The 22,657-nt window shown below is 46.7% G+C and overlaps 1 protein-coding gene across 18 annotated transcripts; it reads right to left on the minus strand.

Annotated features, from left to right (window-relative positions):
• Positions 1-1,179: 1,179 nt before the first annotated feature.
• Positions 1,180-22,536, minus strand: DCUN1D2 (defective in cullin neddylation 1 domain containing 2). 18 transcript variants are annotated; one of them, XR_009536639.1, is made up of 8 exons: positions 22,392-22,536; positions 15,743-16,570; positions 13,325-13,387; positions 12,568-12,759; positions 12,367-12,473; positions 5,956-6,087; positions 4,049-4,131; positions 1,180-1,928 (listed from the first exon to the last, which is right to left on the minus strand). XR_009536639.1 is itself a non-coding variant. In XM_060128749.1 (7 exons), exons 5-7 carry the CDS (start codon positions 13,335-13,337, stop codon positions 3,139-3,141), a joined length of 906 nt encoding a protein of 301 aa, XP_059984732.1. In that variant the 5' UTR covers positions 13,338-13,387; positions 13,521-13,557; positions 13,801-13,970; positions 16,355-16,570; positions 22,392-22,536; the 3' UTR covers positions 1,180-3,138. The 18 variants fall into 18 exon arrangements, 9 of the variants coding, with proteins under 9 accessions (XP_059984732.1, XP_059984726.1, XP_059984730.1 ...); XR_009536637.1 differs by lacking the exon at positions 5,956-6,087; XR_009536644.1 differs by lacking the exon at positions 5,956-6,087 and having other exon boundaries at positions 1,180-2,779.
• Positions 22,537-22,657: the final 121 nt, after the last annotated feature.

Below are 22,657 nucleotides of genomic sequence, written 5' to 3' on the forward strand. Positions count from 1 at the left end.
ATCCAGGGCCGAGCGTCCGAGGACAGACCTGAGAGGCACCATGACACCAGGAAGAGAATTTTAGTGTTTCCAGAGTCCTCAGCACTTTCACAGCACGCACGACTTAAACGTGTATTATAGAAGGGAAACCTACAAGTGTTGGAAGAGCCTTTGTCACTGTTTTGGTATCTGTTGATATCTGTTGATAAACAACTCCACAGAACACCTTTTCTCTACATAACTTTAAACCTCAAGAATGAAACAGTGCCACAGATCTCATGATTCTCACAGGCCCGTCCGAGTTCCATAACCTCTCTGAACAGAACTCTTACATGTCAGAACCCACGAGGCCTTGAACGACGTGTTACAGTTGGTGAAGTTTCTATTAAAGCCTCTTAGAACTCCAGTCTTACAGGTAGAGGACGGGGCAGCGGGGCCTGGGAGAGATCAGGTGACTTCCCTGGCCCTGCACCTTGTGACGGGCCGACCCTGCCCAGACTGGGTCTCCAGGCCCCAGACCTGAGTGGGTCACATTTTTGAACGCCAAACCAACTACACATTTTAGGCACACTTTCTGGAAATCTGAGTGAATTCCCCTCTCCTGTGAAATTACCCCGATTTATCTGTCTCACGAACGGGGTTGCGGGCTGGGCAGCAAGCACGCCTGTGGCGTGAAGATCGTTCCCAGTACGAGGTGGGGTCCACACAGCGATTCTGGACAGCGTCCCCCCGACAGGGGGGCACCAGGAGGCCGGGCAACGAGACGCGGACACACACGTCCACCTGCACGTGACGTGGCTTCCGGTGTGGGGTTTTGGGACAACAATGTGTATTTTGCCTCCCAAATGTGACAACCGTAGGAGGGCGGGTGGGTGAACAGCACTCATATTACAGACGGCTGAAAGGAGAGAACGCTGATGTTTAAATCTATAATTTATCATGAAAGAAATAATTTTTCACGGAAAAATGTCCTTTTAGATACTTTTTTTTTTTGCGGTACGTGGGCCTCTCACTGTCATGGCCTCTCCCGTCGCGGAGCGCAGGCTCCGGACGCGCAGGCTCAGCGGCCATGGCTCACGGGCCCAGCCGCTCCGCGGCATGTGGGATCCTCCCGGACCGGGGCACGAACCCGTGTCCCCTGCATCGGCAGGCGGACTCTCAACCACTGTGCCACCAGGGAAGCCCTTAACTACATTTTTTAAAAGCATACTTTATGACGCTTCTTAGGAAGCTCAGCTGACGTTATCATAAGTAAAGCAGACCCACTGACTTGCAGGCAATTTAAAAGAACACTTTTCTGGAATCACGATGACACCATCGCTGTGCAAACTGCAACGGTGCGTTAACCTGTAAAATGATTCCCAGATGAGCATCCAGAGAAAAGTGAAATGAAAATAGAGCTGATAAATCCAGACACTTGATGATTCAAAAAATATAAATCTTAACCCTGGCACCAAGTTCAAAACCGCCAGCATCCACGACACGCGTCCTCTTTGGGGCACGTTTCCAGCAGCCTGACTTGGAGTTTCTCGGGGCGGTTACGGACAAATCAGCGAGTGTGGTGAGCACAGCTTCGCTTTGGGTCATGATCAACAGCGACCTTGCAGCCTGCAGACAGGCCCCAGCTCCTCCGTAAACGCGGAAATCATGCGGAGGTCTCTTATGATTGGGTCTCTGGGCGCCCCAGCAGCGAGCTCAGAGGGTCTCCGTGCGGCGTCCACAGTCAGCGGCGTCTTCTCTAAGCAGCAGGAGAGGGTCTCCAGTCTCACGACTGGTCAGGATGACTTCCAAAATGGGCAACGGGCATGGCTGGCCAGTGTCTCCTGCAGGGCAGCTCCCTTTTCACCTTAATCCATCTCGATCTTCTGCCTAGAGAGGGCTGCCTTAACCACCCGTGACCACTGGCCGTGCACATTCTACGAAATCATCTATAAGAACAGGCCCCACTCCTGAAGGAGAGCAAATAGATTTTTTTAAAAAATCAACGACTTAGAGCAGTATTTTTACATTCAAAGCATTTTTTCACAATCCAGCTTTTGTATTTCAAGAACTCAAATGATTTTAACTTTCTATAGCCTGTGCTCCACTTAAAGAATCGGCTAAAGTGACCCTCTTCTGCTCTAGCCAGACCAGGGTTGGCAAGCGCTGGTGTGCTTGTGTGGAGCCGGCCCTGTGAGGACCGCCCACCCTTGACCCCGCCGGGAGTGTGCACAGCCACCTCCTGGCCGGGCAGAGGGAGCCGACGGTGGGCGGGGCCGGGGGCGGGCATGCTTCCCTAACGGGGCAGCGCCCACGCTCAGCAGGCAGGCGAACGCTCCCCGAGTCCTGAGATGTTCGGGGTGGGGGCCGCAGCAGGCGCGCGTGCTCAGGTGAGCAAATGGAGGCTGCGGTCTTCCGTGAGCTCCGGCCGTGCGACGGAGCAGCCGCTGCACCCACACGCGGGGCAGCGGGCCCCGGCGACTGTCCTGTTGAGGTCTGCCTCAGGGCCTCTGCACGTCCACTCTGAAACGGCTCAGCTCGGACAACTGTCTTCCTGACTCTACCTAAATATGAAGCTGTATTTTCTTTTGTGTGATTTACAAGACATAATAAAGTGACTACTAGTCACTATGATCACCACCCCCGTCTCCGGACGGGGTCGGGCCAGGAGTCAGCAGGTGCTGTCCGCCCCGGGGCCTGCGCTGCCATCACTGACCCGTGGTCCGGGGGCAGAGACGTGCGCACCCGCGTCAGTGCCTCTGGCCATCGCCTGAGTTCCGACTACTTCTCGTACCTTCTTCATCATAGCTGGACATGTCATCTGCAATCATATTTCCAAAATCTAGCAGAAGGTTCCAAGTGTTTCTTGGGATTGGTCTTTTGCGATGCTCCTAATACACAAGAGAAAAAACCCACCAGACTTACGGTACAGACTTAGCTCTCAGGAGTTCTACTGGCCTGGTTATCTCAGAACAGAATTTGATAAGGAATAAGTACCGGAACAATATTGTCAAAAGTTAAAATAATAATAGCGCTTTGGGTAAACGCTACGAGCTACATAATGCCAATGTGCAGATGTAGAAAGCAGACTTATTTAAACACAAATTAAAATAAAACTTTAAAAATACAAAAATTATAAACTTATTTCAAATCAAGAGGCAGCACTTTTAATCTCTTCACCTAAGCCCCAAACCAATTCAGAAACAGGGCGGGCAAGTAGTATTTTGATACATTTATTTTCCTAAATACCGGGGAGTTCTTTGAAGTGGTATGGGACACTTTTCCGGAAATGCCTCGGTAGTTCCTCGGTACTTCAGGTGCAGCGAACACGTGCAGGGTACCCGCCCGCAGCTCAACGGGCAGCCCCGGCCCCGGCCCGGCCTCCCCTTTATCTCCCAGAGGCTCCCAGCTCATAAGGCAGCAGGTGCCGCTGTGGGCCCGTCTGCACACGTCACAGGCACACGGTTCACAGACGGCTTGCCAGCTCGTCTCACACCTCAGAACACGTGCGTGACCAGCACAGTGTGCTCTTCTGCACCTGCCGTCCCACGTGAGCCCTGTGTCCCTCTGCCGCGTGGCGTTCTGGGGTCCTTCCCCAGGCTGCTCCAGGAGGGCTTTCCCACACAGCCCCCACCCCACCACCCGGTGGAAGGGCTGCTCCTCGCACGCAGTGGGCGCCTGAGCAGGACAGCACGGCCACCGCCCGAGGTCAGGGCGGCCCGCACCCTGCACGCTCCCCGCAGCCGCAGCCGAGACCCCGGCCCGAAGGACCCGCCCCCCCGGGGCCAGCTGAGCCCCCCACTCCTCCCGAGCGATGCACAGGACATCCGGGGTGGCCCCAGCCCGTGAACACAGCTGGGGGGGGGCCGCTGGTGGGCAGTCCAGAGGACGCAGCCTCGGAGCAGCCGGGGCAGAGCCCCTGGGTGCCGCTTTCAGCTGGTGGCAGAGCGTGGCCGCGGGTCTGCTGCTTGGTGACTTCTGCGCGAGGCCCTGGCCCCACAGTGCCCGCGGTCAGGCCCTCAGTTAGTACGGAGGCCACCGCACCCACTGAGCCCTCCCGCGGGGCCCCGGCAAGCAGGAAGCCACTTACCAACAAAAGGATGTTCCAAAGATCTAAAAACTTAAGCCTTCCGGAAAATACCAAATTCCAATATGCGACGGCCATTTCTAAGTCTGACAAAAAAAGGGAAAGAGCAGTTAGTGAATCCCAGTTTCTTTTTCCGCTGCACAGTGACCACTTCTCAGCGCGCTGGTGTTCACTTACTCAATAACCATCAGCAACCTTACCCAGGAGTGACACGAGGGCTAATGCGTTCAGAAGTGTTCCTGAAGTTGTGTGTAATCTAATTTTGTAACTCCGGGGAAATGTCTCTTAAAAAGGATTTGTTGCGAATTCCCTGGCGGTCCAGTGGTTAGGACTTGACACTTTCACTGCGGTGGCCCAGGTTCAATCCCTGGTAAGGGAACTAAGATCCCGCAAGCCACGCAGCACAGCCAAAAAAAAAAAGGATTTGTGTACTATGTTATTTGGACATGTAAGTAAGTATCCCCTAATTAAACCATTTCAAAGACTCTCATTTTCTTATGTATTGGGCTTCCTTGAAAGCTGAACCGACCTGGATACTATCAACACATATCATTTATTTTTAAAAAATAGCCCAATGCACTTTCTAAGTGATGAACTACAAGTTAAAAACTCATTTAGAAAGGAAGGGACACAGTGCTTTCCAAATAGACCTGTCTTGCCACTTAAGAACTAAAACAGAATCTGATTCAAAAGTCGATCATATAAGTACCATAAAGACTTGGAACTTCTTGGGACTTCCCTGGTGGCGCAGTGGTTAAGAATCTGCCTGCCAATGCAGGGGACACGGGTTTGAGCCCTGGACCGGGAAGATCCCACGTGCCTTGGAGCAACTAAGCCCGTGCACCACAACTACTGAGCCTGTGCTCTAGAGCCCGCGAGCCACAACTACCAAGCCCACAACTACTGAAGCCTGCATTCCTGGAGCCCGTGCTCCACAACAAGAGAAGCCACCTGATGAGAAGCCCACGCACCACAATGAAGAGTAGCCCCGACTCGCCGCAACTAGAGAAAGCCCGTGCGCAGCCATGAAGACCCAACACAGCCAAAAGTAAATAAATAAATTTATTAAAAAAACCCAACAAGCTTAAAAAAAAAAAGACTTGGAATTTAAAGTCAAGACAATTAAGCATGTTTATTTGGTCACTAGTCAAATTCAACGTCCTCAGTTTTCATTTTTCCTTGGCTGGAAGGTAGCGATGATTTCACAACTTCTATACAGACCGACGCTGTGGGGCTCGATCGTAAGATGGTGTCTTAATGCAACATGAACGCGACGCTGTGGGGCTCGATCATAAGATGGTGTCTTAATGCAACGTGAACGCCATTTCAGGGCTGCAGTAGAGGATGCTCCCCGACCCACCGTGCTTGGAATACAGACTCATTCTCTGCTCACTGCAAGGTTAGTACTGATTTCTTTCTATATGATTGATACACAAGTACATCAAGGGGCTGAGAAGGTTACTTCCTAAAGCTGACAACAGTTAACCATGTCGGCGAGCGCTCATCACTGTCGGATGACCAAACAGTCATACTGCAGTAATGCTTACGGGTGCACACCAGTTAGATTAATGTGAAAAGCTGATGAGTAAACATTTAAGGTAACAACTTCCTTTAAATGCAAAATACTCAGCTAAACACTTTTCAGATTTTTACCTAAATCTGGTTTGGTTCCACCTGGACAAAAAACTATTAAAGCTCTGACCTGAGCTTTCCAGGGTCAATCGTTAACACTGGATGAGCAAAAGAATCTATGAGTAGCAGCCAAGTTTAAATAAAATGCCTCTGTTCCCTGTGTGTTTAAAGTGCATGAGATGTTCTCAGTCTGAAATAACCTGGAGTCTTAATCAGAAAGAAAGCAATGGTCAGGAAATTGCAGGAGCTGGTAGAAGGGAAGGCTGGCTGGACCTTACCTACGGGGCCCTCGGCATTTACGCCTAGATGATTAGTCCCGTCCTGCTAAGTCCGCATCCTTATCACTTAGGAAATCTATACTCAACGCATCTTAATGATGAAAAGTGTCACATTGAGAAATGGAGGTAAACCTGGGGGAGAAAGAAAAATAAGTTTTTTGGCAGATATTAAATCTAGTTACTTTTAGGTTCGTTTGGTCCGAGAAACCCTTCTTATAAAGTTCCCGATTTGTATGTTTGCAAACCACACAACTAAAGTAGAAGTGTGCATTTTCAGAGACCTAGCATCACTTACGTAAACACGCCGAGTGCTGTCCTGATGGACCTGGCCATTTGCAGAACAACAACAACAAAACTCAAAATTACAGAACTTGAGAGCTGAAATCAAGAATAAAAGCTACTCCAGTGACCATAAAAGGAATCTTCACAGCACCTATATTCTTTCCAATAACCTCTTAAAATCCTACCTCCTGAGTAAGAAAATGTTTAGAAGGTACTCCTACTTAAAATTTTTATCTGTGATACTCCCTTTAGAATTAGATCATAAAGATGTTCCTTCTGTCAAAAAAGGGTCTTTGGGCCAATGTAAAAATTAGCTAATAATCATGAAATTTTACTTCCTCAAAAATTATGATTTTTCAAAGCCAACTGATTCCAGACTCTAGCCAGTATAAAACCATGCTAGGCTTCTTACCTCAAAACACGGAGTCAAGCTTTAATTATCTCCTCTTTTAGCCTATCAGTTAAGCACAGGCTAAGGAATCATCACACACAAAACCATACAGCACATGCACATCTTAACACACACATAAGCAGACACAGAAACCTGAAGGAAAGGAAGGGTTCATCTGTGGGTTTTTTTTTGATTACCCCTTTCCACTGCTGTCCATGCTTTTTCTAGGAATTATAGGAACACTTGTATCAATCTCTTTAATTTATATTTAACCCTTCAGAGGACAGACCATGTAATATACTTTGGAAATTGTAAAATCAATTGTTCCATTTGGGGTTTGCAGCCATAAAGTTCCTCATCTTGCTTTATTTTTGTTAAAAAAGCCCTCAGAAAACCTTATGAAATAAAATGTATGTGAAATGTCCAGGTATCTAACCATTTTATATTCCTTCAGTTAGTCTCACGAAGCAAAGAAACAAAATCAGTAACTGCTCTAATTCTCTAGTGAATGATTTTTTAAAATAAATTTATTTATTTATTTTTGGCTGCGTTGGGTCTTCATTGCCGCATGCGGGCTTTTCTCTAGTTGCAGTGAGTGGGGACTAATCTTTGCTGCGGTGCATGGGCTTCTCATTGCGGTGGCTTTTCTTGGTGCGGAGCGTGGGCTCTAGGCACACGGGCTTCAGTAGTTGTGGCTCGAGGGCTCTAGAGCGCAGGCTCGGTAGATGTGGCGCACGGGCTTAGTTGCTCCATGGCATGTGGGATCTTCCTGGACCAGGGCTCGAACCCGTGTCCTCTAGCATTGGCAGGAGGATTCTTAACCAGTGCGCCACCAGGGAAGTCCCTAGTGAATGATTTTTTATAAACATGTTATTTAAGTGTCTATAGGCATAAAAATAAATAAGACAATGATTTTTTCCTCAGTAAAGGAATTACAGGATAAACTATAAATTTCACCTTTTGTGCTGCCTCATGCTACGGCAGATCTATTTAAAATAGAGGCTAAACGTACTAGGCTCCGTATTGCCAAAGTGTTTCAAAATGCTCCGTACCCTCATACTGAATTTCTTTGAAATTATTCATGCAGAAAGAAAGTAAATTTTAAAACTTTCAATTAGGTAATGAATTGAGACTGTCACGCAGCACTCCACCGTATTCATATTTTATAACTTCTATGCGCTGCTGACGGTAAATGTTCGGGCTGTTTCTTGTTTTCTGGTCACAAAGAATGTTGTTAGATGGTTTCCGGACATGTATCCTGGCACACAAGTGAACGTGTTGAGGCAGACACCCACCCATGATTTCATGAGTCTTGTTAAACAGTTCTCCACGCTGACTGCCCACCAGCGCCGTTCTGGAGCTGTCCTGGAAGAGTGAGCTGTGTATTCTCATGTGCACACTGCCATGAATGAGGCTGAGCGCCTGCCTGTATTTTCACTGGCCATATGGAATGCATCTTTCGTGAAGGCCTTGGTCAGGTCTCTTGCCCATTCTCAGTTAGGTTATCTTTTTCTTGTTGTTCTGCGGGAATTCTCTACATATCAGGGACACAGGCCTTTGTCAGTTGAGTATCTCATGGCTCCCACCCCTCACGTGGAAGCCTCTTCACTTCTCGATGCTGTTTCTTGGTCAGAAGTTCTTATTTTAGCGTAGCACACTCTACAGTCTTCTCTACAGTGATTTTTCATGCGTTTTACAACCCGTCCTACTGCGTGGCCATAAGGATATTCTCCTCCATTATTTTCTAAAGGTTTCTGCCTTTGGCCTTTCACACTGAGATCTACAACCCACCTGAACTGACTTTCATGTATGGTGTGAGGCAGAGATCAAGATGCATTTTTTCCATACGACCAGACCATTCTCCCAGGACCATCTGCTGAAAAGCTGTCCCTTCTCCGCTTCTCCAAAGGGCCACCTTTCCCATAAATCAAGTGTTCCTGTAAACACGGATTTGTTTCTGGGCTCTCCATTCTGCTCCACTGGCCTATTCATCTAATCTGGCCCCCAATGTCATGTACTCTTAATTACTGTAGCTTGAAAAGTCCCATGTTATGCTCTGAGATAATATCCACCCGCTCACTTTTCTGTTACTGTGATCAATTACATTGATCTACTTTGTAATGTTAAAAAAATCTCGCATTCCTGGACTACAACAAACGTTGTCATGACAAATTAGCCTGGTGTTTTGGTTGATTTGTTTTGGGGGCTTAACTTATTTTGCTGAAAATTTGTTTAGGATTTTTGGATCTTATGTTCATCATAAGCATCTTTTGATTCTTATGACTGGGAGTGGCCTATAATTTTCCATTCTCAAAATGTCCTCTCTAGGCCTTATTATCTAGGTTGTGCTGGCCTCAAAACATATTGCGGAGTGCTTCCTCCTGTACTATTCTCTGGAGGAGGTGGTGTGAAATTGGTGCTATTCTCTTTATTAAAAGCTTGGTAGGATGTGCCAGTGAACCAATCCTGGCCAAGAGGTTTCTCTTTGAAAAGATTTTAAATTATGGGTTTAGACTCTGTAAGAGTTATGGAACTATTTCTTCATGTGCCCATTTCAGTAAGTTGTCATTTTTAAAAGAACATCTCTATTTCATTCAGGTTTTCAAATTTACTAACATAAAGTTGTTCATAATACTCTCATCCTTTAATCTGTAGGGTCTATAGTGATGTCCCCCTTTCACTCTATATTGGTTATTTGTTATTCATTACTTTACAAGTGTTCACATAACAAGCTTTTGGCTTTACAAATCCTTTCTACTTACAACTTTTAAAAAATTTCATGAAATGACTGCCTGTTTAAAAAAATTAATTCCTTCTGTCAACACTCTACCTTCCTGCTCTTTTCTCTACTTGTTAAGATGGATGCTTTCCTTACTGCTTTTCAACTTTTCTTTCTAAAATATGCATTTAAGAAGCTGGATCCTGCAAGTTTTCATATGCAGTGTTTTATCATTCAAAATACTTTCTAATTTCCACTGTAACTTTTCTCAACCCAAGGGTTATTCAGAGGTGTAATATCCACACTTATTTCAATCTATCTTTTTGTTATATTCCTCGTTTAATTCTATTGTGGTCAGAAAACATGCTCTGTATCATTTCAAGTCTTTGAAATTTGTTCAACTTACTTTACGGCCCAGTTTATGGTCAATGTTTATAAATGTTCTATGTCTTTTTGAAAAGAATATGTATTCTTCAACATCAAGGGCCAAGTTCTATCTCCTTTTCCAAATCTTCTATTTCCTTACTGATTTTTCATCTACTTATTCTACCAGTTGGTAAGATGTGAGAATTCCCCACTTTGCTTGGAGTTTGTCTCTTTCTCTTTAGAGTGTTAACTTCTGCTTTAAATAAACTATTACCCTCTTGGTGAAATAAAACTTTTATCATTAAGAAATGTCCTTCAGATTCCCCCTCCCTCCCTCCCTTCCTCTCCTGCTTCTCCTTCTTTCCTCCATCCCTCCCTCCTTCCTTCTTTCCCTCCCTCCTCGCTTCCTTCCCTCCTTCCTTCCTGTCCTTCCTCCTTCCTTCCTTCCTTCCCCCTCTCCTCTGCTCTTTAATTCATTAACACATAACTTTCTCCTCCTTGTTGTCTCCTCCATGTATATACTGGTTGGTTCCTCTTTGTCAAAATGTCTCTAGTTGAGACATGATGTGAGGTCTTCTGGAAATGTGATACCCGTTGCTAAATACCATCCTGCTCTGCCTGCCTTGGGCTGGAGTTGGGGGAACTGAGAACTCAGGGGATGTGCATCCACAGCTGAAAATGACCAGGAACACAGAATTCCAGGGCCTTAAGAAGGTGGAAGCAGACCCACCCTGGAATAGAAGATTAATTGTGCATAAAACCATGGAGATGATGCTGACCAGACCATTGCAGGACCAGTCTGAGATGATTATTGGAGCTGACTGTGCTGTTCTGCATGTAGCCCCCCCTCCCAGCCTGTATACACCTGAGACTCCCTTTTAAAATCTTTGTTCCCTAACCAGCAACTTGGAGATGGTCTGAGGACACTAGTCCACCATCTTCCCAGGTTGCTGGCTTCCTGAATAAAGCACCTTTTATTTTTTCAAAAAAAAAAAAAAAAGAAAGAAAAGGATATGCCCTTCATTATCTCTAGAATTACTATTTGCTTCAAAGTTTGTTTTAATATTAACAGCCATGTCAGCCTTTTTTTGGTTAATGTTTGCATAATGTATCAGCTTCTGTCCTTCAAATTGTTCTGTGCCCTTATGTCTTAGTTGTATCTACTGTAGACAGTACACATGGTAGTTGACTTTTTAAAAAAAATTTTTAAATTTTATTTATTTATTTTTGGCTGCGTTGGGTTTTCGTTGCTGCGCGTGGGCTTTCTCTAGTTGCAGCAAGCAGGGGCTACTATTCGTTTCGGTGTGCAGGCTTCTCATTGCGGTGGCTTCTATTGTTGTGGAGCACGGGCTGTAGGCATGTGGGCTTCAGTAGTTGTGGCACGTGGGCTTCAGTAGTTGTGGCTCGCGGGCTCTAGAGCGCAGGCTCAGTAGTTGTGGTGCACGGGCTTAGTTGCTCCGAGGCATGTGGGATCTTCCCGGACCAGGGATCAAATCCATGTCCCCTGCATTGGCAGGCAGATTCTTATCCACTGCACCACCAGGGAAGCCCCACGGTAGTTGATTTTAAGCAATCCATCTAACATTTAAGTCACTTACACTTAATATAATTATGTAAATGCTGACATTTTCAGGCTTAAATCCTCCATTTTATCATGTGCTATTTGTCCTGCCATAAACTAATTTTCCTTGTGTGCTTTTTTTTTTCTTGGATTCTTTTGGATTGAATTTTAAAATAACTTTACTCCTTGCTCTCTTATTTAGGAATTATATATAAATTATAATTCTCCTACTGTTTTTATAGTCATTATAACATATACAAAGAGCGAACAAATATTTTCCCACTGTTTTACCCTTTTCATTCTCCTAAAAGCATCTTTTGATAAGCAGAAGTTTTTAACTTTGATGGAGTCCGGTTTATCAATTTTTTCCTTATGGCTAGTGCATTTTATGTCTTCCCTGAAAAAGTGTTGCTTAACCCAAGGTTACAAAGATAGTCTCTTAATGTTTTGTCTCAAACTTTATGGTTGTCAGTATCTTGTACAGGTCTACAATCTAGCCCCAATTAATTTTTATATATGATGTGAAAGAGGGACCGAGGTTAAATTTTTTCACCTTTACCCAGTTGCTTTGGCATCATTTGTTGACAAGGCTCTTTTTTCCCCCCATTGAAATAATAAAAGCTGACTAACAATCTTGCAGTAGATGAACAAAGTAGTAAGACTTCACTAATTCATTTCAAGACTTACTCTAAGGCTACAGCAATTAAGAATATGTGGTGTTGGGTTAAAGACAGATAAAAAGACCCACGGAATACAGGAGAGAAGATCCACACAGTGTTTTGTCTTTAAAAAGATGTCAAGGTATTTCATAAAGTTTACTCAGTTTACCTAAGAATCCTGCAGCCCCCCAAGAAAGGATGTAGAATTAACTGTTAAAGGCAGGTGTTCTAACCAGTCAGGGGTTAGCAGGCAGGAAAACATGTGAAGAAATCACAGCAGAGCAGACACGAAAGCCAAAGTGTTTCTAGAGGTTAGTGCTGTTCAGACTAGAAGCAAAGTCCTTCACATCTCTAAAAACAAGGTTATCTCCACAATATAGTTCACTAATACATTCATAATACTTTTGTTTAATATTTTGAAAAATAGTTTCACCTTTAACTGCTCCTTGCGGTGTAGAGAGAGAGCAGTCCACCAACCATCATTAACTTGTAAGCTAAAGTTATGTTCTGTATACTCCAGATAAGAGGGCGTGAGATGATCTAAAACATTTTGGGAAGATTCACTCTCAAAATCTTTAAAATATACTTTTTAAGTTATGATACTTTATAGGATAATAGGAATTAAAAATTTTACTTGTGGGCTTCCCTGGTGGCGCAGTGGTTGAGAGCCCGCCTGCCGATGCAGGGGACGCGGGTTCGTGCCCTGGTCCGGGAGGATCCCACATGCCGCGGAGCGGCTGGGCCCGTGAGCCATGGCCGCTGAGCCTGCGCGTCTGGAGCCTGTGCTCCGCGATGGGAGAGGCCACAGCAGTGAGAGGCCCGCCTACTGCCAAAAAAAAAAAGAAAAATTTTTACTTGTACAGCATATTTCTAGACAACGTCTAAGAAATGCCATCAACCGTCTCTATAAGAAGCACTTCTTTCCAAAATGTCCCATTTTGGGGAGACTTTAACAGGCGGGACAACCTGTAGTCCAATGCCAAGGGAACGCTTCTTTAAGAGGTCTTTCCTATTCTAAAACTACTGGTAACTCATCTAGGCTTTCCTAGGTGAAAAGAACACGGAACACATATGCTGTTACAAATTGTTACAATGATACCTTTCGTTTGGTTGGTTTTATTCAATACCAGGAATGTGGTGAGATATTAGAAATAAAGTCTCATAGAGTTTAACGTCACAACAGACACATGGGTTTAGTGAAAACAAGCACGCTGTCAGCACAGCCTCACAACATGTTTACCTAAGGCTTTTGAGCTCCTTCCGGGGCTAAAAATAAGTGAGTTTAGGTTGTCAACACTGAGCTATCAGAGTAGCAGCAAGTCAGCTTTTACACACCTCCTGAAACAGTAATAAGCTCAGTGATTAGAAGAAGTTTATGTACTTTCATTTACCTCTCCGACTCATCCAGCAAGTCAGAAACACGTTACGGTATGGATGAAGCTTTTATCCCAACCCTGTAGGTAGAACAGGGAGGTGTTACAAGCAAAAAGACAGAATGACATTTTATTAATGCTTAATACAGCAACACAACAAATTATACATGGAGCACACAGTATTATGAGATAAATTAAATGGCTGAAAACAAACCAGCAAAAACACCTGGATGTCTACCGTCAATTCAAAACTGGAAGGAAAAAAATTAAAAGGAGAAAGTGTTACAAAAGAAATTAATCTGAATAAAAACACTGAACAAAACTTTAACTGGAATTTAAAAGAAAACCAAAGGTTTAATAGTACAAATGCATAAGAAATTCGTAAACTATTCAAAGGACATAATTGATATGAAGTTTACAGGTTGCTGAAACATAATTAATGTTGAAAGTACTTTCCTTTCTGAAAAAGTTTAAACTGAGACCAATTTACTTACCCAAGCTCTGTCATGCCATCTACAAATTCTTTTTGCTAAATTCACATAGAGTCGTGGCCCTGAATTTCCACACTATACCCAAAACGGTGATACTAGGCTTAAATCTAGGCTTAAATCATCACAAAACTTCTGAATTCCATCAATTCCAATTTTATTTTCATCTTGTGGGTCTGTAGTTAAAGTTAAGGGGAAAACAAGTTAAAAATTTGGATATTTTGAAAAGCATTACTAAAATGGGTGGTAAGAATCATACCTCTACTACATAGTTTTGGCAAGTGTGTTTCAAATACATCAATCAATGCACTGCAATTTTCTACCATATGTGAAAGAAATAGCAATAAATAATGATTTATCCAGAAAATATTCTTTATTTTTAAAATCTAGGTTCCTGGGTTTTTAGGGGGGGGGGAAATCATTGAAACTTCTTTGAAGACTTCATCATTAAGAAAAAATTAATTAATCTCCCTAAAGTAAAATAAAATTTCAAGTTTACAGAATTTTACCTTGCCCAAAGGCAAACTGCGACGAAAAACACTGTAAAGCATTCAAAATATTTTAAGTTTTTATCACCACCTTGTCAAAGCAAAAGAAAGATGTTTTTCTTTTAAAAGTGATTTCATTTGCTACAGTGCTAATACTACTGCACAATATTCATTCTTCAGTTGTTTAGTTTATGCATCCACGTTTAACAGCTTAGAAATTCAGGTTCCCCCCGCCCCCCCATCCCCCCCCCCCGGCAATTTCTAGTTTAGACATAAAATTAAGGAACTTAGCATTTCTCCATGGGAAAATCAAACCGTGAAATCCATTAAAAGAATCAGCAAGGCCTCACCAAGCGAGGCCCTGTGACCTCGGCCTGTGTCTCCTGACCGGCATCACAATGACAGCCCACCTGCTGCCGTAGAAGGTGGGAGAAGCAGGCCTGCGGCACCTTCCCGCAAAGGAAGGTTAAGTGCAACAAACTCTTCTTCCATCACACGAGATCGAACTCTTAAGTGCTCAACGCCACGTTTATATATACATATGTTGTTACCAAAGAAGAACTGCTGACCTACCTTAAATGAGCAGAATCACACAGACCCTTCCAACTCTACGCTCCTGTGTCCGTGAGAACCTGCCGCCGTGGGCTCATAGGACAGAGGTTCCCACACACCTCCTGACTCAAGCCTGCACTCCTAACACAACAGACCTTCAGGATAACAGAAAAATGGGTCTACGATGCCCTCACCTGATAACCGTCCTGATAAACTTCATATATAATAATTTAGAATGCTTTAAAGTAGTCTGGAAGCACTCATTCATTTGTATACATTGCGTAACAACAGTTGTTCTATTTGTCAATTGGCTTTGAACTATACATCTATGTTTAGGGGCCAAAATGACTGTACCATATGTCTACTTTAAATGACTAGAATTGCATGAATAAAATTAAATGATAAGGGATGAAGCTTAAAGACTAAAGATAATTTTCACATAAAAATATTTTTCCAAAGGCAGCTGCACATATCTGAATAACTTTTAGAATCTGCATAGCATATGACTTACAAAATTAGCTCAGTAATTAACTTAGCCAAAAAAATTTAAAGCACACTGAAAACAATGTTCATTTTTGGAGAACTACAACAAGTACAAATCTGTTTTTTAAACCACAGAACATGTTTCTGAACCAAGATTTTTTTCTTTTTAATGGAATGCAATTTTCAATTGATTTTTTGGATCTAGATAGACAGATTATACACAGTATTTTCAAAAGTGAAAAATGAAAATAATAAATAAACAAGAACTTAAAGCCAAGGGAGTTACTCTGTTTGTGTTAATACTTGTTTAAATGAGGGATTTTATTTTTTAAGTTTTGGAAAGATAAGATTAACCTTAGAAACTGCTAGGAAAAAAAAAAAATCAGCTCTTGAATCGTTGCCGCCTCTCCCATTACAGCACAGACCTGACATTTGATGTGGAATCTAGAGCCTGCTGAGCAGCCTGGATCTGCACAGACTCATCACGCAGACTTATTTTTGCCGCATGACTGCATTTTGATAGGGAAAGCTCCACTCTAAGTGCCAATTTCAATGAAAATAACAACTGTCCCCAGCTGACAACACAAAGGTTTTTTTGCCAAGAGTTTTTCCAGAAGCTTCTGCAGCTGGAGCTGTTCCAGGGCTCCAACACCAGCACACGGTGTTAAGGGCAGGATACCTGTACCCTCGCATCAGAATTACTCTTACGAGTCGGTATCGTTCTGGAATGGCCTTCTCACCACGTATTCCTGCCTACGTGCAAGCGCTGGGGAGAAGTACTGTCTTAACAAGTGTAGCCACCTGGCCTGGACACCAAGCCTCCGAGCAGTGACCGTGCGCAGCCAACCGTGGGCACACGAGCCTCCGCCCAGGCCACGTGCAGGAGGGCTCGCTGCTCATCAGTCCTCAGACTTTTGTGCAGCTGAACATCTGCACGGGAAGGGAATGCACGTCGGGGGCCCTGGGACACAGCACGGAGACTCCAGCACAGCCACCCTGCTCCCTGGAGACGCACGCACTCGCCACTGCGCCCCTACCTTTGTACCGGTTATACAGCGGCTCCAGCATCTTCCTGTCCACGGAGGTTCGCATGGAGTCCTTGTGGAACGAGGCCGGGTTCTGGAAGAAGCTGTCCGTGGCGCGTCCAGTTTCCACTCACTTTGGGCTGAGCGCTGGATGACAGTTCTCTCACCAGCCTGAGTGAATGCCATGAGCTGGAGGACCTCGTCCTTCTGAGATGATTTAAGCTTATGCTGTGGGAAGCAAAAGAAGCAGGAAAGCCAATGAGGCCAGTCCAGAGAGCTGTTTCAGCTCTATCACTAACTCCTATATTGTAACTGGACTTAACTTTTCCTTGGGTGACCGGACTTCACTTCAGAATTACAGGAAGACAAAGCCTTGTTTTTCATCAGTTAAAAAGACTGCACAGCCTTCTGAAAATTCAAACGACAGCATCTACACAGTAACAAATATACAAAGTCTCATCTCCCCCGAATTAGAAGAATCAATGTTTTATACAAAATACATTTTGATCTCTATCTGGTTCACTTTGCAAGAAGTAGGATGTTAATTTTTTTCTAAGTCTCAGTGAAATCCCTCTTTATAACACATATGTACCCTCTGATGAAATGCGGCTAACCCGAGGCCTGACCACATCACCACAGCCCACCTGGGGGTCCTCCTTGGCTTCAATTAATTTCAGGCCCTAACGGCCAGAAGGAGGACCTCATGGTTGGAAACATCATTATTTTAAGTTTTTCTCCGTTTAAAATTAGCAGAACACTGATGAAAACAAACACACATAACAAAGAATTGTGTGAAAAATAACTTATACAAGTTCCAGAAGCAGGCGCAAAAAGCCTGTTATGGTTAAATGAAGATGATACTAATAATGAGAATGTCTGTGTACATGAGACAGAAATAAGACGGAAAGACAGGGCAGAGGCTGTCGGTAGGTAGTAAATAACAAAACTGCCATGTAACAGTACTATATATAGCATATAATGAAACCGAATAGCATTTTCATGTTTCCAGGTATCGGATGGTTAAGGTTTTATTTATCTAAGGTAGCCTGATGAAAACAACAGCAGAAATGACAGTCATTCATTAATTTCTGTAAATCAAAACAGACTGTAGTCTACTGGGTGCTAATACTTTAAAAGATACTTTACACAATAATATGATAAGGGGAAAAGTTTTACTTAAAATGATTTATACCCAGTCTTGTTCAAAAAAAAGATGAGTTTATAGAAGCACACAGAATAAATTATAATTTACAGAAATATGTAACTGGAAAACAAACTGTAGATGAGGAAATCAAGCAGAGGAAATAAGGAAAAAGAAAGCCAGAGATAAGACACAGACACGCACCCCATATATATGAGTTGAAAGTGAGCTGAAAATTAGGCTCTGAGCTTCTCAGTTGCCAACGTGAAGAAGAAAAGAGGAAAATCTGTTTTCATAAGATTTAAAGACCCACCAGTGGCCCAAAAGTGGCCCAGCCCCTCCTGGCGCTGAGACTGGAAGGAATTGGAGACATGAAATGTCCCCTTTGTACCAGACCAGCTCCTCACCAAATGCCACCAGTGAACAGCAGAGCAAGCTTGCAACGCTTTTTGCTAAGGCCTCCCTCAGTGCCTGCTGGTGCCAGAAGAGCAGGGACAACTGAGCGGAAGTTACGCCACTGCAGTCCACACACACTGCTCCCCAAGTGTGGCTGGGGACACCGGGGGCCTAAGACCTTTCAGGGGTTCCGCGGTCACAAAGGTATCTCCAAGTGCCTCCAGCCATTACCCACTTTCTCACTCTCACTGGGGCACAGCAGAGGCTTCCAGAGGCTGCCTGACTGGCGACATCACAACAGACTGAACACAGAAGACTGGAGAACCTAACTTTGATTAAAGATGTTTGCAAAAATGTAATGTGAATATATAACGGGTTTACTATTGTTATTTTTAAACACAGATATTTTTAAACTTTCCATTTTAATTTCTAATATGGTAAATACCAATGGCTACAATCCCAATAACTTTTTAAAGTGTATAGGGGGGCTGGGACTTAGAAGTTTGAGAAACACTGATCTAGAGTAACCCAGGGAATTAATATTTTGGCTACTTAGAACAATGACTGTTGATCATTTGGGGTCCTGGGTCCCTTCTGGAATCTGATGACAGCATGGATCCTTTCTCCTGGAAAACGTATGCGGTACACATGTGGGCATATGGTTTGGCACAGAAATTCAGGGTTTTCATGGACCTTTTAGGACCATCCTGGCTTCTCAGAGGCTGGGGGAAGGTGGAACTCGGGCTAAGAACCCCGGAGCTAGGTCAGGAGGTGCTGGTCTCTGCCGCGGTGAGAGCACCGCGCAGACAGGTGGGCGAACTGTGCTCCACGCGGCTGCATTTACAAACCTGCAGCTACCCAGCGACTGCAGCCTACAGTCCGGGTTCCAGGGGCACACATAGAGTGCATATTCTCTACCTTATTTCCTGAAATTGAGCCTTTGAGAAAAACCGAAGAGTTCAAGGTTCTGTTCTCTGGGAAGATTAAATTTTGCTCAGTGCGGTCAGATGCCAACGGCTTTGACAGTAAACTGACAAAAGACAATGCTGGCATCTTTGATGACACCGATGGCTTCCCCAAGGGAGGTGGGCAAAGCCAAGGCTTACCTCAGACACCTTAAGACAGTGACAGGTGTTCGACCCCAAAATGGTGCACCGTTCAGAAGACCCATGACATGTTCACTATGGAAACTGCGATCAATGCTAGATTTTAACATTCTGTCAGGCTTGTGAAGGCAGAATGCGGTACATACATACAATGAAATTCAGCCACAAAAAATCATGGAGTACTGATATATGCTACGATGTGGGTGGGCCTCGAAAACATCATGCTGAGCAAAGGAAGTCGGACACAAACGGTCACACGCTGTGAGGTTCCATTCGCGTGAAACGTGCAGCACAGGCAAGTCCTGAGACGGAGGGCGGGCGGTGTGGCCAGGGGCTGGGGGAGGGAGGCACTGCTGACAGGTGTGGGCCTTCCTTCAGGGGATGAAAGTGTTCTGGAACTAGACACAGGCAGCGGTAGCACAACGCGGTGAAGGTCCTACGCACCACTGGACTGTACACTTCTAAACAGTTAACTTTATGGTACGTGATTCCACCTCAAAAGAATCCACCTCAGCACCCTGAGACTCTCCAAGATGAGCCAACAGAGCAACGGTTGCTCAGGTGACAACCATTCAGTCGGCAGATCCCCGCCAAGGAGACGCTGCCCAGCACCTGGAGGACAGGACGAGGTCCCATCTCGAGGTCCCTCTCCTGACAGCAGCCGCCCGCAGCCCCTCCTAAACCGCGGCCAAGCGGCTACACGACAGTATAACGGGGAGTGCTTTCCGGGAAGCCTAGGAGGAGGGAGGCAGGAGGAGCACGTGGCCCCAGGCCACCCAGAGCGCTCTGAATTGTCACCGTGTGAGTTACAAAGTGGGGGAAGTGCAGATGATCAATCTATTCCAGGTGGTAGGACCTGTCTATCCCAAGACAGATCCTACCCCCTGGAACCGTGAAGTGGCACAAAGGTGCCGGTTCTGCATGAGCAACCGCAGCCGTGGGTCCAAGCCGAGCCCAGAGCAGGTCTCTGGCCAGGATGAAAGGGGAGGGGATGGTCAGTAAAGTTCCAATGATTCAATGTTACCCCTACGGTGATTAGAACAACAACCAAGAGCTAAATCTAAAGACTATATGTGCTTCATGCCCAAAAGGGACAAAGAGATTCAAGTTGCAATTTGTAAAAAAAGGGACCCATGGGCTTCCCTGGTGGCGCAGTGGTTGAGAGTCTGCCTGCCGATGCAGGGGACACGGGTTCGTGCCCCGGTCCGGGAAGATCCCACATGCCGCGGAGCGGCTGGGCCCATGAGCCATGGCCACTGAGCCTGCGCATCCGGAGCCTGTGCTCTGCAACGGGAGAGGCCACGACAGTGAGAGGCCCGCGTACCACAAAAAAAAAAAAGGAAAAAAAAAAATCTGGACACTCCAGGAAAAACATCAGATAAATTCTCTACCTCTGGAAAAAGTCTCAAACATTTTAATTGTGACCTTGTAAAAAATCACCCATGTGATCTGGGCACCAAAACTGACCACATACAAAATGAAAATGTTATCCTTAAAATGCCCTTCCAGAGACACTGAATACAACAAAATCTCCTCTTAGGGTCAACTTACAAGGGGCTGCCAGGGCAACCACACTGACCCAGTTCGTGCCATCAGTTCAGTCGCCTTGACGGTTTCAGGTACAGCAGGCGGGGGTGGTGCATGGAGTCACACCAAAGTGCCCCCTTTCACTCTCCTTCCTCTCCAACCTCTTCAGCAAGTCAGGCTCCTGCCCACCCAGCACCTTCCCCTTAAGAGCTGGGGCGTGTGGTCTCACCGGCTAAGGCGGGCGCACTCGGCCGGGCAGTGCAGCTGCTGCCCCGGGGCCGGCACGAGCCTCCCGGCTGCACTGCGGACAGCCCGCTCCTGGTTTCTGGGACGACCTTCTCGAGCCCTCACGTTCCTCTGACCGGCGCTTCTCCATCTGCTTTCTTGCCTGCTCTTCCCACCCAGAAGGTTGGTTCTCACGCCTCCCCTCTTCCTGGCACATTCCTCCTGGACCATCTCTCCCCGGCCTCCCACTACCACGAGGACAAAGGCTGCCATTCCTCCCTGTGACCAGATGAGTGCCCATCACAGCCTCCCGCCGCGGCTGCCCCCTGGCTCTCTGGGCTCCGCGGGGCCCTCTTCCCATTCCTGTCCCTCCCACCCCACACGTGCGCCGCGCACATCTGGCTGCCCTACTCCCACTCATTCTCGAGAGTTCAGCTCAGCTCACACCGTGCTGCCGCGGTCAAGCCTTCACTGGCTGGGCATCTGACACCCCACACCCCACCCTGCGGGTGCCTGGAACCGGTGCCTCTCCCTGGCACTTATCCCACCTGTAATAATGTAGCTGCGTGTTCAGTGCCCGTCTCTCCTGCTGGGACATCGTCTCCATCAGTACCAAACCCACGTCCGCTTGCTCAGCGTCGAAGCCCCGGCACCTTGCACACCACCTCGCTTGCACGCAGAAGCCACTGAATGTACTGAATGAACACTGAAACCCTTCAACTACCATGGTTTCCACGACGTTTCAAAGTAACTGTACGTTTCCAGAAAGCCCGCCCTCTCCTAGTCTCCAGATCTACGTCTCTAACCAACTAGATCCCGCTATCTCCCCCTCCTCACAGCATCATCTTTCCGTACAAACCTGCGCTTCCTTCTACAATCCCTAGTTTGGTCAATACCATGACCGTCTGCTCAGACGCCCCAGCCAGGCCTGCACAGCCCTTCCTCTCCTTTTCCTCCTTTTCTGAACGGCTCTGTGAAATTCCCCACCTTTCCCTCCTCTCATGCCCCTTGTTCCTACCGACAGTCTTCGTTCAAGTCTTCTCTTCTTGCCGAGCTATTACCGCCGCTTCCTAGCTGGCCTCCCCGACCCGCAGTCCTGACCCCCTCCCATCCAAGTCTTGTTCTCCGGACAAAAGGCGATCGCTTCGCACACACTCCTCCTTCTCAAAGACCTTCCAGGCTCCCGCTCTCTCCTGGGAGACTCTGCCCTCCTCGACGGGGAACACGAGACCCTGCTCGGGAGCCCTGCCATTGTCGACCCTGAAGTCCACGTTCCGGCCGCTCTGAACCAGCGGCAAGGCTCAGGCGCGATCCGGTCCACCGCATCTCCCGGCAGGACGCCCGCCTGCCCGGAACGTCCTCCCTCCGGGGTCACCCGGCTGCTCGCGCTCCCGAGGAGGCAGTGCTCGGAGTCCCCGGCCCGCTCTGTGCCTTCGTCTCGTCAAGCAGCACCGCCGCACTTGGGTCACCGGTCCGGTCCCACCTGCGTGCTCCCCGCCGCGCCTAAGGACTCCGCGCCCGGCCCTGCGCCCCGACCGCCAGTCCCCGACCCACGACCTCCGACCCCAACCCTCGGCCCCAGCAGCGCCTCGCCGCCCCCCAGTCCCGGATGCCCGGGAGCAGCCGAGAGGAAGGCGAGCCGCGGGCCACCTACCATACTCCCCGCGCTCCCCAGCTTGTCGCCGGCCCCGGCCGTCTGCGCAGGCGCCCCGGCCCGGCCGCGCCATCCCCGTCACCGTCCTCAGCCCCCGGGACACCCGCCCAGGAAGCCGGCAACAGGTCAGTCCGGGCCGGCGGGACTCCAATTCCCGGCGTGCACTGCGCCGCCCGGGGCCGCCGGGATGCAGGCCCTGCGGCGCCTCCGACTCCCGGCGTGCACCGCGCCGCCCTGGGGTGGACGGAACCCACACCCCGCCTCCT

The sequence above is a fragment of the Lagenorhynchus albirostris genome, chromosome 18 (genome assembly GCF_949774975.1).
Source record: "Lagenorhynchus albirostris chromosome 18, mLagAlb1.1, whole genome shotgun sequence".
NCBI classification, from domain to species: domain Eukaryota; kingdom Metazoa; phylum Chordata; class Mammalia; order Artiodactyla; family Delphinidae; genus Lagenorhynchus; species Lagenorhynchus albirostris.

Bases quoted from the DNA above. Each gene is read 5' to 3' on its own strand.
- DCUN1D2 (XM_060128747.1), bottom strand. The intron at 4,132-12,567 runs GTAAAATTTTTA...TTTTTTTGTCAG, and splicing joins GCCACCAGGGAAGCCCACAA to ACTTAGAAATGGCCGTCGCA. The intron at 3,949-4,048 runs GTAAGTGGCTTC...CTGTGGGGCCAG, and splicing joins TTTGGAACATCCTTTTGTTG to GGCCTCGCGCAGAAGTCACC.